Source organism: Rhinolophus ferrumequinum, chromosome 2, assembly GCF_004115265.2.
Source record: "Rhinolophus ferrumequinum isolate MPI-CBG mRhiFer1 chromosome 2, mRhiFer1_v1.p, whole genome shotgun sequence".
Classification (NCBI taxonomy): domain Eukaryota; kingdom Metazoa; phylum Chordata; class Mammalia; order Chiroptera; family Rhinolophidae; genus Rhinolophus; species Rhinolophus ferrumequinum.
In genome coordinates, this window is record NC_046285.1 from 97104072 (window position 1) to 97120154 (window position 16083).

Below are 16083 nucleotides of genomic sequence, written 5' to 3' on the forward strand. Positions count from 1 at the left end.
AAATGGTTAAGGTCATTTCTATTCAATCATATAAGAAAACACAAGATCAAATGAATATTTTTCTAAATTATTGGGAAATCAGGTAATTTCAATCAAAATAGTTGATGTTACATGGTAGTCTAAGATTTGGTTGTCATTGTTTGAACACAGTAAACATGGTCATTATAAATAATAGGATGTACACATAGTGCCTCATAAGAGAATGTCTCGAACAGAAGAGCAATCTAGAATTTCTCAGAAAAAGCCATAAGACCAGTATCTTCCATAGCAGCATGGACGGTAAGAAGAATATCCATAGCCACCATAGCCATAGCGCAGGCCACCATAGTAGTTGTTGTAGAAGCGCATGGTGTGAGAAGACGAAGAACTCAGTGAAGAGCAGAGTCGACTTCTAGAGTTTGATGATAAAATCTACGCAGGGCCTTATTTACCAACTGAGTGGGATGTGGGGCAAACCACAGGCACTGTTGGATCCATGTTCCAAACTAACTGAATGATAATCATCTCCAGAATTCCTCACAAACCATATATCCAAGCTAATTTTGCCGTGTGTTAGGATGCCTGTAATGAAATCATGTGCCTTTAATGAAAGATTCTTCTCCTACTTTGGTGGCTTGTTCATTTCAGATGTGAAATCTAAGCTATATTACTAGCTACCATGTGATCATATGATGCATACAGGTTTCACTCTTGAAAATTCTTCTTTTCCTTTAATACTATCCTTTTTCATATCTGTATATATATAGCCTTGAGCACAAAAGTGTGGCTTCCAAGAGGTAGGGAAGGATGCAAAGTTTGTACAGAAGACATGGAGAAAACATAGTGAAGACATGACAGGGTTCAGTTGTAAATCATTGAATGATTAATGTTGTTTATTACTTTTTGTGAAGCAATATTATTCACGTTTGTTTACAATTAACATACATATGCATCTATTATTTTGTATATGATCAAAAGCCATAGTAGAGTGCCTGAAATTTAAATCCATTGACCACAGTTATATAAAATAGAAAGATTTATCCTACTAGTAATTTCAGTTTAAAAATCTATTCTAAAACTATCAAATTAATTGACACCATGTACCTCCTGCTATGACAAATAAACATGCACATCTCTGTAGTATTCATGCCCAAAATGTATAACCTCTTCTTTGTTATGAGAAAACAGAAAAACCCAAATTGAGGAACATGCTACAAAACATTTCACTCTTTAAAATTGTCAATACCATAAAAGTTAAAGAAAAAACTGAGAAACCATCACCAATTGAGGACACTAAAGAGATTAGACAACCAAATGCCAGGTGGGACCTTGGATTGGATCCTGGAATTAAAGAAAGAAGGAAGGAAGGAAGGAAGGGAGGGAGGGAGGGAGGGAGGGAGGGAGGGAGGAGGGAGGGAGGAAGAAAGAAAGAAAGAAAGGAAAGAGAAGAAAGAAGAAGAAAGAAAGAAAGAAAAGAAAGAAAGAAAGAAAAGAAAGAAAGAAAGAAAGAAAGAAAGAAAGAAAAGAAAGAAAAGAAAGAAAGAAAAGAAAAAAAGAAGAAAGAAAGAAAGAAAGAAAGAAAGAAAGAAAAGAAAGAAAGAAGAAAAGAAAGAAAGAGAAAAAAAAAAGAAAGAAAGAAAGGACACTAATGGAAAAATGTGAAATCCAAATAAGATGTGTAGATTAGTTAAGAATATTGTACAAGGTTAATTTACTAGTTTTGATCATTGTGCACTGTGCTTGGTTAGGAACGATATTAACATAGGTGTAACTGGGTGAAGGGTATATGGGCAATGTCTAAATATTTTTGCAACATTGGTGACTAAAATTATTTCAAAATGAACAGTTGGAAAGAAGCATTTTAAAATGCTACTTGACTCATTGAGTTGGTCATGTATTAGTTGTTTTGCATTTCAAAGTTTTAACAATCACTGCATGTTAGGCTTTGTTATGAACACTGGGGATGGAGCGTGAGCAGTGCAAAACAAGATCCCTATTGCAGTGGAGCTTCTATTCTAGATTGAGCAAGACAGGAAACGCAGGCAGACTTTTGAAAGCCAATATTAAAGTGAATGAGATAATTTCTGATAGTGAAGTCTATTTAAATAATAAATCAAGTTGAGGTAAGGTAAATTTAGAGTACTTGTGAGAGGTTACTTCAGAATGGATGGTTCTGGAAAAGCGTCTCTCAGAGAATTGAGGGAAGAGAGAAATTCTAGCCATTTCTGCTATTACTTTCAGAGGTTCACTAGCTCAAAGGCAAAGGCTTTAAGTTGAGAACAACATGCTACATTTGCAGAGCAGAAAGACCATTGATTTCCGTGTCCTAAATAGAGATAAAGATGTTACAAGAAGCACTCTCAGATATAACCGAGTCTATAATAGGGCAAACTGTAAAAAAACTGTTCTTTCTAAGCTTTGGGTTGCCATACGTAGCAAATAAAAGTGTTCGATACCCAGATAAATTTGATTTTTAGATAAATAATATTATGTATACAGCATATCCCATGCAATATTTGGGAAATTCAGTATTCTGATATTCAAACTTAACTGGGTGCCTGGTATACTCTAGCAAACTTAACGTGGAAAGGCATGAAAAGATAAGCCCCTTGGAAGGACCTGGTCTCATTTATGTCTTGCATACTTTAAAATGTTGGGGGGAAAAACAGAAAAGATTTGGTGGTATAAAGAATCATGAAGTTGGTTTTGTTAAATTTTTGATGACCATTATCAATCTAAGGAGATGTCAAGTGATCATTTGGATATATAAAGATATAAAGAGATAGATAGATGAGAGAGAGAGAGAGAGAGAGAGAGAGGAGAGAGAGAGAGAGAGGAGAGAGAGGAAGAGAGGGGAGAGAGAGCGAGGAGAGAGAGAGAGAGAGAGATGAGAGACAGACAGAAAAAGAGAGACAGAGCGAGGAGAGAAGAGTTGGAAATTAGCCTAGAGAAAGACTTATCATGTTATTTCAATTAAAATTCTACTGGAATTTTATTCTAAGTTATTACTTCATTGATTTTGCACTTTAGGCCACTATACTTTTGAAGCTACTTTAATTGAGGCTACTTTAATTTTTTGTATGGGACATTTAAAAATGTTAAAGATGTCTTCTAATTCTAATAGCTCAACCCAGTGAATGATGACTAAAATGTCACAATAATGTGTGTATTTTACAAAAATGAACCTACCAAAATACACACATAGAAATAACATTCTAAAACATATATTGGATGAATAGTTGATGTGTTTGATCGAATTCTTAGTATGAAAACATTCTACTTCATTAAGAGGCATTTTTTTGACTCATTAGATTTACTAAAGACAAGTGAATTGGTAAATTTAAAAAACTTTGTGTCTTCATTCTTATAATCTTCAGAGCAGAGAGGAGTAAAATATAAGGTTTGACCAAAATCTTGTACTCTGTTTGCCTAAGGTGATGAGTGGATACATAAAAATAGTATTTTGACTGAGAAATGTTAGAATAACAGAAACCTATTGATTATATATTAATGTGTGAATGCCCCTCCCTACATTCATTCTCTTAAAGATACGAAAGCATATCTTTTGTCTCTAACATGGAATTATTCTCACTTTTCTGGTACCTAGGTTTAATACCGCAATTTGAATAAAGACAGTAAAAATGCTGGAGCTATGCAAGAGAACTCAGTATGATTGGTTACAAAGAATATCTTGATAAAGAAACAGACCTGTTTAATACATTGATAAACATAAATATATGCTGTCAAGCCTATTGAATAGTTACGTAGAATAAAACCTAATACTAAGGAGCATACTAACTATACTCAATTTAGAGAAAAAGTGGAAAAATTGGAATCCAAGGAATAACTTCTTTTCCAGTACTTCAGTTGAAATTGAACATAAATGAGAATTTGACTCATTAGTATAAAAGTACAATGCATTTTGCTCCGACTTAGTTTTCTGGAAATTTTAGTGAATTGGATTATTATCAACATCATGGAGATGAAAGATACACTATGGTATCAGAATAGCAAACGAACTGAATCCCTGAAGGAGATAAGTAATTTGGATCAAGAGCAGAAAAACTCATGAGACAAAAAGGGTGTTATTCTTGTAAATATTTTTTTAAAAAATCAGTGAAATTACCTGGGGCAAAGAGTAAATAAGATTGAGACTACCAAATGTGTTCTTTCTTGATATAAAGATGGCTTTAGGAGGTTAAAACAAAAATCTAATTGGGGCAGGACTATGTACATGTGAGTATGTGAGTGTCTCTTCACCTTCTAGTGCTCAATTGGATAAGAGGAGTCCAAAAGGAGAGGCCAAAACCACAAGCCTCCTGAGTACCTCAGACTTTTTCTTATGATTGAAGAACAACAAACTAATTAGGTTAGTCATAAGATTAGCCAACTTCATGACACGTGGTGGGTTCCCACCACACTGAGGGCATATAAAAGGCTCTCTGCAGGGAGAAGTGTCCAGACTGAAGTCACCTACACCCCTTCTCTACCCAAGAACAACCTCAACAACCAACACCATGTACGGCTACTACGGAAACTACTATGGGGGCCTCGGCTATGGCTGTGGCTATAGAGGCCTGGGCTGTGGCTATGGCTCTTGCTGTGGCTGTGGCTTCCGCAGACTGGGCTGCGGCTATGGCTGTGGCTATGGCTGTGGCTATGGCTCTGGCTATGGATATGGCTCCCGCTCTCTCTGTGGCTGTGGCTATGGATATGGCTCTGGCTATGGCTCTGGCTTTGGCTACTATTGAGGATGCCATGGGAGACTCATCCTCTGTGCCTGGACTTCCGGATTCAACAATCTGAACCCCATGTATTCTGAACCTAGCTGAAGACTTGACTTCTGGTGCCCTCTGGATCTGATACACCAGCCTTTTCCATTCCTGTATTTAACTCATGAAATGAGGGAGCATGTGAGATTCATCCTGAGAATGCCTGTGTGTTCTCCATAGGAATGAGGCTGTCACAGATCCTTTTAATTTTCATGTAGAAGCCATTTCTCTATTTTTGGAATAAAACTGTTCAATCTGAAATAATAAATCTGGTTTTCTTTTTATTGAAAGCTCAGTATTTGTCATCCCACCCGCCCCTGGGTTGAATCAAAGGAAAGAATTGCCTTCTTTAGTGGATATCTTCTTTTAATATTTCCTCTTCAGGTGCTCTACCAAATCCTTGATTTGTGACATTAAGGAAGTAACAATCTTGTAGCCCTCATTTTCTACTCTGGTAAAGCAGTAGTGGTATGTGTTGTTGGTTTATTGTTAGAATTAAAGGAGGTAATGTTTGTCAGTTAAGTTAGGCATTTCCTGGAAATACAATGTATTCCGAGTATTTTCACACCCAAATCCTTCATCTGTATGAAATCCTTTTGAAGACATAAAAGCCAACACATAATTCTCTAATTCTAATCTTTTTTTCAGCATACTTAAACAAGAAGTATTTCTGATGCTTGCCCGCATAAGAGATAGAGAGTATTTTAAACCTATTCTACCTCCACTTAACTTTTGTGTGCCTTAAATGGTAGTTTTTTGTTTTTTTAATTGACATCTTTTCTAACAGTTATTACATATTAAAGCTTAGAGACATTTGGGGCATTCTATATTTTGTTTGTCTTGAGATTTTTCCTTCTTGTGATTTGTGCATTTTCACAACTGTAGCTGTAAATCTTTTGCTTTTCCATTAAGTTTCTGTGACTAATGTATCTGTACACTTGACAATTATCTTCTTTTGATATGGGATTTCTGGTTCTTGGGTTGGGCATGAAGGAGTTTCAGTAGTGGTTTAGTGTAAGATACTGGATATGTCTCCATTCATTTTGACTGGTCCAAGATAGTAAAAATGTTGAAGCCACCAGAAGGAACTAAGATCCCTAGAAAGATCATAACACAGAACAAAGCACTTTTTTCTTTAAAGTCACTGTTTTGTGAAGACTTGTCTTTCCTATTTAGTTTACTCTTGAAGCTTAGAATTTCTATTTAATATTATGAGAAAATTGGATGTTCTTTGATCATCTATCTCAAGAAATCAATTTTAAAACCTATTTTGGCCTACCAGGTAGGTTATAATACTTGAATGAAAATAAATCAGATATTGATTCAAATTAGATAACTGATGCTTAATTATAAACTCACTTGACAATATTTTTGTTGATTACAATTTTCCAACCTTGGCCACTTTCACATAATATGAGCAAAATCGGTTGACGTTCTTAGCCACGCTAACATATTTAAAGTTACATGCCACCACTAACAGCCCCGAACAAACATCTAGTTTGTACTCACATTGGCGTGTTCAGTTCTTTAAAGTCTTCAAATTATGAATTACTCCACTCTAAATTGAAAAACACAAGAACTTTTTACACTTTATCGCATTCCACAATTGTGTCTCTCTTTTCTTACAATGAGAACTCTGGACACCAGCTATTCATTATATTTACTCTAGTCAACCCTACATACAAAAATACATCTCAATGACTACACTGAAAGTAATACCCATGAGAAACCTGCTAAAGATTCTTAGCAGTATTTTTTGTCATTAGAAAGTATCCCACTAAAAATGGTCAGAATATCGTGCTCAACATTTATGTAAATTAATTCTCTTCCCAAGTAGTGCTGCTATCCATTTTACGTGTAGGGTTCTTTTGTTTTTATTTATATTCACTTATAGGTGTATTTAGTCTATTTTTTAATGTGTTAAATATTTACACGGTTCAAAATAAAAACCATATAGGAGATATACTCAAAGAACTCTGACTCCATATTTATTCATTGCACCCCATTCCCACTCACCCCTAAATGTAAGTAGTTAAATTTTTCTCTGCTTTCTTATTCTAGAAACAAGCACACATAATACATTTATATATGCTATACATATTAATTTATGCATTTGGATTTCCCTCTCTTTGTTACCAAAAGTTTGCATACCTTTTTTTACCTGAATTATTTTATTTTAAAAAATCTTTTACATTTTACTCTTTTTACCCTCTATGCCCATATTTGGTCTTTTAAACAGGAATCACTTAAATTTAGACATTAAAGAAATGACCCATTAAATATTTTAGTACTCCAAAAATAATATTTTTCAAGACATAAATTCATTTGTCCCAGAGTTTAATTTTGAAAAGTGTCAAACCCTCAGATAAGTTGAGAAAGTAGTATAGTGAAAACCTAAAAACTGTTCGCCTAGATTTGGCAATTGTTAATGTTTTGCCAGTTTTGTTTCCTCTCTCTGTATCTCCTCACCACTCAAACATTATTGTTGAACCATTTGAAAATATGTTGTAGACTTCAGGATACTTTCTTAAATGAATAAGGATATACCCCAAATAACCACAATCTTCTTATCACAAAAAGTATAGTTTTGATAGAATACTATTATATAATTCATAGTCCATGTTCAGTTTTTCCAATTGTCTTTTATGGCTTTTACTTTTGATATAGAATCCAATTAGTGGAAATTATTATACTGTGCAATTTATTGTCAGTTATCATCTAGTGTTTCATGCAATCTAGAGCATTTCCCTAGCCTTTCATTATTTCATAATGTTAATGCATTAATACATTTTTAACATTCAAAGACAATTATTTCCTAGGATATACCACAATCTGTTCTTTTTCTGATTGCATCAATTACAATAATTTATATTTCATAAACCAATATTTTTAAGACAAAGATTAACATTATCAGATATGCCAAAAATTAGGGAAATTTAAAGCTTACTCAAGCATCGACTGGATATAAGGTAGCTCTGTGTTTTATAAAAAAGTCTAAGAACAAAGTTAGGCATATGAAGTATGAAAAATGTATCATTGAGAATTCTGTGTAATAGGCAGGCGGATTATTTAAGGACTTTGAATTTTTGAAACTAATGACTAGATTACCCCGAATACAGGTCAGTTTGTTTAAATGTTGTGCATTCACCTTTGGTACCCATCTCCTGGAATTATTTTGAAAAAAGTGAATACTGTGATATCCACCCAGTGTCCTCTTCAGCAATGAAAAAATTACTCTCTAGCTGTTGAGGGTTGCAGGTAGAATGCCCTCAGCTTCAGCCTTCTACAGAAATCGCCTCAGATGAAATATATCCCTCACACGAGGTCATGCCTACTTCCTGCAGCCAGCCTCCAATGATCAGTCAGTGTGGTGTGATAATGACACATCTCTTTGCCCCACATAGCCCAACAACTCTATTAGGACAACCCAACTTCAGAATCTCACATATGGTTTCCCGAAGCCTCTATTGAGCCTGCAGCCAACTCAGTTTTCCCTTCTATCCAAACCTGCTACCTTCTCTTCCTTTCCACAATATTCATTCTAAGAATCAATTGCTCCAATAATATTATTATAGAATATATCTAATCCAGGGCTGGGCAATGCACCCAGTTGTCATGTTCGTTGGTCTCTTCCATGACTTCAATAGTTTTGTAGGATACAGATTTTTTCTTTCAAAATATTCCTTAATTTGGATTTGTTTAATAGTTCCTCATGATTTGAACAAGGCTATACATTTTGTCAAGCAAATAAAAGGAGTGATATTGTTTGCTTTTTTGTATCCTATTGATAGGGACTTGATCAAGTTGATTTCTTCCATTTACTGATGGTGACAACTTTGATCACTTGATTTCTCTATGCAAAAGTTATTTTCATTATTCTTTTTAGTAATTAAGAAGTATTTTAGTAGAGATTTTGTGGCTTTATAAATATTCCATTCGTATCCCAATACCACTAGTCTTAACATTTACTTTTCTTTCTTGCTTGAATTATTATATGATGATGGATTACAAATGTCGGGTTTTCTGATTTTCATCATTTTTTAAGCTATATTAGCTGGCATTCTACTGCAAGGAAATTTTCCCTTCCACTTGATTGTTCGTGTATTTATATCAGTCTAAATTTATGGATTTCTATTATAAATAATCCATTACCATTATAATAGAGGTAACAACTCCCAGGCTCTCTCACAAGCCAGAAAGTATATATGAATATATTGCATTGTGTGATATTTAGGTTCTGTCACTCAGCAGTCTATGACATTATGCAAATTATTTAACTTCTTAGGCTTTGGCATTCTTACATAAAAATTAGCACCTACATTCCAGGTATTTTTATGAGAATTAAAAGTGCTAAAATATATACAGCACTTAGAACATGCCTGGAATTTAATAAATACCTTCTATGTATCATCATTTAGTATTATGTGCATGGTTTATTTTCTGTTTCTTTGTATATATAGGAATAGTCTCTGCTTATCTTGCCTAGTACTGTCCATGGAATTCTTATGTCAAAACTATAATAATAATAATAATATAAAATAGCATTTATTAGTTGTTTACAATAGGGCAATTACTTTGTGAAGTATCTATGTGCATAATCCTCAGAATAAACTTAAGATTTGCTACAGCCCCATTTTATAGCTACAAAAATGTAAAGAGATGAGGTAACTTACTCCAGTGACAGGTCCCACAGCCACATGAGTTTTGTCTTTTTGTATATAAATATAAAATAAGTTTTCCTAGCTAGCTAATATTTTTTTTCCAGAAAAAGCAAAGGAACTCCCAGGATAATTTAAATATTAGTATCCTGTAATTAATGCCTGATACTTAACTAAATATATCTGAAGATAAAGTTTATATTTTAAGACCTCCCCTCTTAAAAATATTTTTCATTAAAATTTCCCTGCTCCTTTTTTTCCATTTATCACTTTATTTGTGTAATTCCTACTCTCCTATATTAGATATCTAGATCTGTTCTGCACAGCTCTTACTCTTTGTATTTTTTTATTATATTTTTACTCCAAATTCTAGTAGAATTTTCTGAAATTGATCCCTCATCTCACTTACGTTATATTTCTGCCTTTTTTTCTCTTTAACTATATTTGCATTTGGAAATCAACTCTTTCATGACAAATATATATTTCTCTTCCCAGAATTTGTCACGTGCTGTATGTATGTCTGTTAGCATTTTTAAATGCATGGCTCTTAATATTATGCACTTAATTTTTTAAAAAATGGTTAAGGTGTTCTACCTTCTTTTGTAATAGCACAATTCTGAAAGTTGGGCTCATTCTGAGTCCTCAGACTGATCTTATGGTATTAAATAGCTAGTTACTTTCATGTCCTTAAAGAGAAATGAGCTGTACATAGCCGGTACTGAGACTAGAAATTTCTTCTGTCAGAATTTACATGTGTTCATATGTAAATCTTTCATACACAGACAACTTTAAAGAAAAACATTTGGATTTTCTAATTTTAGTTTGCCTAATTAGAAATATCCACTATTTTCAAGGAAGACATAATAGTGTGGCAGGAAGAGCCAGTCATTTCTAATACCACATAAGAGATTTTATGTACGTGTTAATTGATGGTCATTTCAGATTCCTTTCATCTTCTCCCTAAATGATATTTTCTTTTTTATACAAAGAATTCTAAAACATTACATTTTTTCTTTCATCTCAACTTTTTGTAGGTATGTCAATAAACACGACTCTCAACATTCTTGTAGGAAAATTTGTTGGTATCTTGGCCATTTTATTGTTTATTAATCATTACAGTCACGCTGATGGCCTCCTACTGCATGTCCTTGACACATTCAGAAGGAGGGTTTTCTTTTTGTTAGTAGCAAGGATTTGATACCCGTGGAAGGCCTCCCCACCAATAGAAAAGCAGGAGGTAACCCCCCACCACAAATGAGCACACAATCCCCAAACACTCACGTACTACACATATTCACACAAGATAAATGGGTATACATTTAAAAAATATGATTCCAAAAGAGCTTATATTTAATGAAAAATAAAATTATGAATTATTTCCTAAATAAAACTTGAGTGAACATTTGCAAACATAGAGTAACACAAGTTTTATGTTATCTACTATGCTTTACGGATTCCTAGGAGTCAACTTTTCTGGGAACATAAAGTTCAGAGTACTATTTCACTTAATCATTAAATTCAACTATAGCTTTATTGAAGCAATAATACTTAATAACAATAATGTGTTTCTTGTATTTTTCACAGTCTGGGATACTTTACCAAGAGTTTGTTTATTAGGAAAATCAACTAGGTTCTGTGGAAAAGGTGTCTCTGCCAATATTATTGTTTTACATAAATATTTTTTAAAAATTATTTTCTTAAATCAAATGAAATCTCATCATTTCCCTTTTTTCTGATTATAGATTAGGGATATAATTTTGAAACCAATGGAAAAATATTTCATGTTTTAAAAATAGTGTTGGTGGCTGGTTAGCCCAGTTGGTTAGAGTGTTGTGCTGGTAGCACTAAGGTTGCCGGTTTTGATCCCCACATGGGCCCACTGTGAGCTTTTGCTCTCCTTAAAAAAAAAAAAAAAAAAAAAAAAAAAAGCTTAAAAAACAAAATAATGTAAAAATAGAGTGTTAAAAGTTTATTTAAAAAACATTAATGTAAATGAGAAAGAAAAGTCCAGTTTTCCTCAGGCTTAATATTCCCAAATTTCACACGCTTGCTTTTCTCAAAGCGTCATGAAGCTGAGTAACAACTGTGTGTCTTATAATAGATTTTTTTCACTATCTCTCATGTGAAAATATGAAAAATCCCTTAAAGGAAAATAATGGGTTTGGAGTATGAGGTAATGGAAAAGTTCAAGATTAAGACAGAATATTATGATCTGTTGACTATTAATAGAAGTTAAAAAATTACTGTTTGTCTGGGAGCAGGTCAGAGTTTGTCAATAAAAAATGCTATTTCTGGCCATAAAGATTGGCTAAAAGGGGTTATTTGAAGATCTCATGAGTAAGGCTTTGAGGATGAGACAACTGATTCTCTTAATGGACCACTAACTAGGCTAGATGTGGCTAAATAAAGCAGATCTCGTCATTCATTGCCTGTGAAGCCATGCAGAAAACCAGGAGTCAACAAATTACTCATGTTGATCCTGCAAATTAGCCAATGAATGTGAGCATATGTGGTGGTCCCACCACACTGAGGGCATATAAAAGGCCCTCTGCAGGGAGAAGTGTCCAGACTGAAGTCACCTACACCCCTTCTCTACCCAAGAACAACCTCAACAACCAACACCATGTACGGCTACTACGGAAACTACTATGGGCGCCTCGGCTATGGCTGTGGCTATAGAGGCCTGGGCTGTGGCTATGGAGGCCTGGGCTGTGGCTATGGCTCCTGCTATGGCTGTGGCTTCCGCAGACTGGGCTGTGGCTATGGCTGTGGCTATGGCTCTGGCTATGGCTCTGGCTTTGGCTACTACTATTGAGGACACCATAGGAAACTCTCACTCTCTGCATCTTCCTTTAATGATTTCACCAGTCCTGAACCCCACTAGTTCGATGCCTCACCATCATATGATGGTTTATTTGAAACTCCTCTACAAACTTCTGATATGATTTTCTAAGTGCCCTGGTATCTGGATGTGATTGCCACTTGATATCTGGAGGAATACAAAATTCATTCTGTGAAATCATGTTCCTCTTTACAATCAAGATGATATGGGTGTACCTCCTAGTTTTGTAATTTATGTTAAATTTGCTTCTCTGCTTTTCTAATAAATCTTGAATTCCCCAATAAATCTGAAGAGAAAACTGAATTTGCTTTCCTTTCATTTATTATGCAAGTTTGCCTTTCTTTTTTGGTTGTTCATAGGATAACAATTACTTTTCTTTGGCAAATATTTTCCATCAATATCCTCTCTCTCTCTCTCTCTCTCTCTCGCTCTCTCTCTCTCTCTCTCTCTCTCCTCTCTCTCTCTCTCTCTCTCTCTCTCTCCTGATTCCTATATTTGTAACTTCAGAAAAATCTGCAACCTTTATAAATCTAAGTTTCATGTCTGGTAAGGAGAGGAAAAATTTTTTTGTTATGATTTTAGCTCTTGTATTTTTTTGCTCTATAGTTTTATACAGTCTTTCAATTGGTACTTCAAGCTGCCTTCAGTCTCAACAGGGATCTGGCACATTTGACTGAAGTTGGTCTTTCCCTATGTGACCAAGACCTATGAGTGCTGATATCGTCAATTACGGTGCTTAGGTAAGATATTTAGGATTTTTTTTTTCAGTTGCCAAACCCACAGTGCAGAAAGCCCTATACTAATCATCTCCCCTGGAAACCAAATACAGACTCAGTCTTTATTTATATCTAGTTGCTCAATGAACCTATCAAACATTCAGATCAGAAAATGAAAATTATATTTAGGAGTGGAGGGTAAAGTAACATGGTTGAAGTTGCCCAGTTACCCTATTTAGAAGATTTAGAATCTGCCACAGATACGGGATAATGTCAATATTTCAGCAAGTTGTTTGACACTAATTTTTATTAGTTCATCACAGACAGAAGATATTGCAGTCTGATAACACATTATAGGAGCACAGTTGAATGTATAAAGTCTTACCTTCAAGGTTAGGTTTCCTCTTTGACTTTGGTATGCATAGTATTTCAATCATGAATTGAGACTAAAATTGTAGTGGGATGAAATTTACCAGATTACTCTATTAAAAACAACAGCAACAAATAGAAATGTCTCAAGAATTCAACAAATTCCAGAAAATCACAACATAATATTCAAAATGCCCAGGATGCAATACAAAATCATATGGCATACAAATAACCAGTAATTGCGATAAATTCTCAAGGGAAAAAACAACTAAGAGATGCTGTGTTGTATACACTAAGATGGCCCCCAATGTTTCCCACATACTGATATTCATATTCCTGTGTTACCCTCTCCTCTTAAGTGTGATAAGACCTGTGATACACTTGGAACCTATAGAGTATAGGAAAGGAATTAGATTTTACTTCCATGATTATATTATATAAGATCATAACATATATCTTTCCTACAGACTTTCCTTAGCAAGTTTTGATAAAGCTATGTTGTGAGCTGTCCAATAAAGAGGCCCATTTGCAAAATAACTGAAAGTAGCCTCTGTTCAATAGCCAGCAAGAAACTTATAGTACTAAGGCCCTTAGTACTATAACCTTCAAGTAACTGAATTGTGTCAACAACGATGTGGCTTAGAAATAGATCCTTCCCCAATCAATCCTTGAAATAAATCCACAGACTCAGCTGACACCTTAATTGCAGCTTTGTGAAAAATTACTTAAGCAGAAGACCCAGGTAAGTCATGCCTTGAGTACAGACCAAAAGAAAATTTGCGATTATAAATATGTGTTTATTAAGCTGTTAAGTTTTGGGTAACGATAGATAACTATTACAGATGACAACCCAAAGTTATTAGAAAAAGACTTTTAAGCAGCTATTATAACTAAGATACATAGGGTGAAGATAACACTGTTGAATTGAATGAAAAAAAAATGTACACACACACACACACACACACACACATATCTCCAACAGAGAAATAGAAATGTAAAAAGTATCAAATGGAAATTTCACAACTAAAGAAGTACAATATCTGAAATTTTTTTTAAAATCCACTAAATTGGACAATAGCACAACTGGGATATCAGAGGAAAGAGAGCACTTGATGACAAATCAATAGAAATTACTGAATCTGAAAATCCAAAAAAATATAATTTTAAAATATGAATAGAGTCTCAGGAATTTATGGGATATACCAGAATTTTTATCATTTATCGCACTGAAATCTTAATTGGAAGGGAAAAATAGATTGAGGCAGAAATCATTTTTGAAGAAATAATGATTGAAATTTTTCCAGATTGGGTAAAAATCATAAATTCATAGATCCATTTTACACCTTAATTGCAGCCTTGTGAGAAAAGTAATAAATTCATTGTAAATAAATTATAAATCCTAATCAGAATAAATTTAACAAAATATGTCCAGATACATAAATTTTGTTAAAAAAAAAATCTTGAGGACATCTAGAGATAAACAACATATTATATAGAAAATAATGATTCAAATTACTGTGGATTTCTCACCAGAAATAACACACTGCAAAATACAGTGCAAAACATACCTAAAGTGCTGATACAAAAGAATTCAATATTCTATACCCAACAATAATATCCACCTGGAAAAGGGTGAAATAAAAAAAAATTCTCAGAAAGGAAAACTTAGAGAATTTGTGTCAGGAAACTTTTCTAAAATAAATGCTAGTGGAAGTTTTTCAGTTTAAAGGAAAATAATACTAAAGGGATACTTAGAACTTCAGAAATAAAGGAAAAGCAATAGGAAACTGTAAATATTCAGCAAAATAAAATAGATTACATCTCTATTCTTAGCTTTTTAAAATACATATAACTGCTGAAAGCAAAAGGTTATAATTTCAATGAAGGGGTTTAAATGTATATTGATATACTACATAAGACATATAATAAGTAGAGGCAATGGTAAAGGGACATAAAAATTTGTAAGGCTTATACCTTTAAGTTAAAATAGTAAAACATTAGCTCCTAAAATACTGTGAAAGGTTAGTTATTGCAACCCTATACTAGCCACTAAAAATACAGAGATATAGCCAAAAAACCACTAGATACAATAAAATGTAATACTAAAAAATATTCAAATCATGCAAAATAAGGCAGAGAAGTGGGAAATTGATAAACAGAAACAAACATAAAATGGTAGAGCTGATTTCAACCATATCAATAATTAAACAGCATGTAAATATCTAAATATTCAATTAAATACAGATTATCAAATTGGCTAATATCAAACTCATCTATATATTGTTTATAAGAAACTCACTCATATGTAAGTATGTATGTGTATGTGTGTGTGCACGTGCATATGTGTGTATGTCTAAAGAAGAATTTCTAGGGATATAAAATATTTTGAACTGAATGAAAGTGAATATAGAAGTTATCGAAATTTGTGAGATGCAAATAAAGCAGTGTTAAAGGGAAATTTATGGCAGTCAATTTTTTACTGAAAAAGAAGAAAGTTCCCATGTCTTGGCCACTGTAAATAGAGCTGCAGTGAACATCGGAGCACATATATCTTTATGGATAAATGTTTTCAGATTTCTTGTGTAGATACCCAAGAGACGGATTGCTGGGTCATATGGTAATTCTATCCGTAGTTTTTTGAGGAACCTCCCCACTGCCTTCCATAACGGCTGCACCAGTCTGCATTCCCACCAACAGTGTATGAGGGTTCCTTTTTCTCCACAGCCTCTCCAACACTTGTTTACTAT

The 16083-nt window shown here is 33.8% G+C and overlaps 1 protein-coding gene across 1 annotated transcript; it reads left to right on the top strand.

Annotated features, from left to right (window-relative positions):
• Positions 1–272: 272 nt before the first annotated feature.
• Positions 273–4730, top strand: LOC117033008 (keratin-associated protein 6-1-like). Its single transcript, XM_033124858.1, has 2 exons — positions 273–279; positions 4405–4730. The coding sequence occupies exons 1-2, from the start codon at positions 273–275 to the stop codon at positions 4728–4730; spliced, it is 333 nt and encodes a 110-aa protein (XP_032980749.1).
• Positions 4731–16083: the final 11353 nt, after the last annotated feature.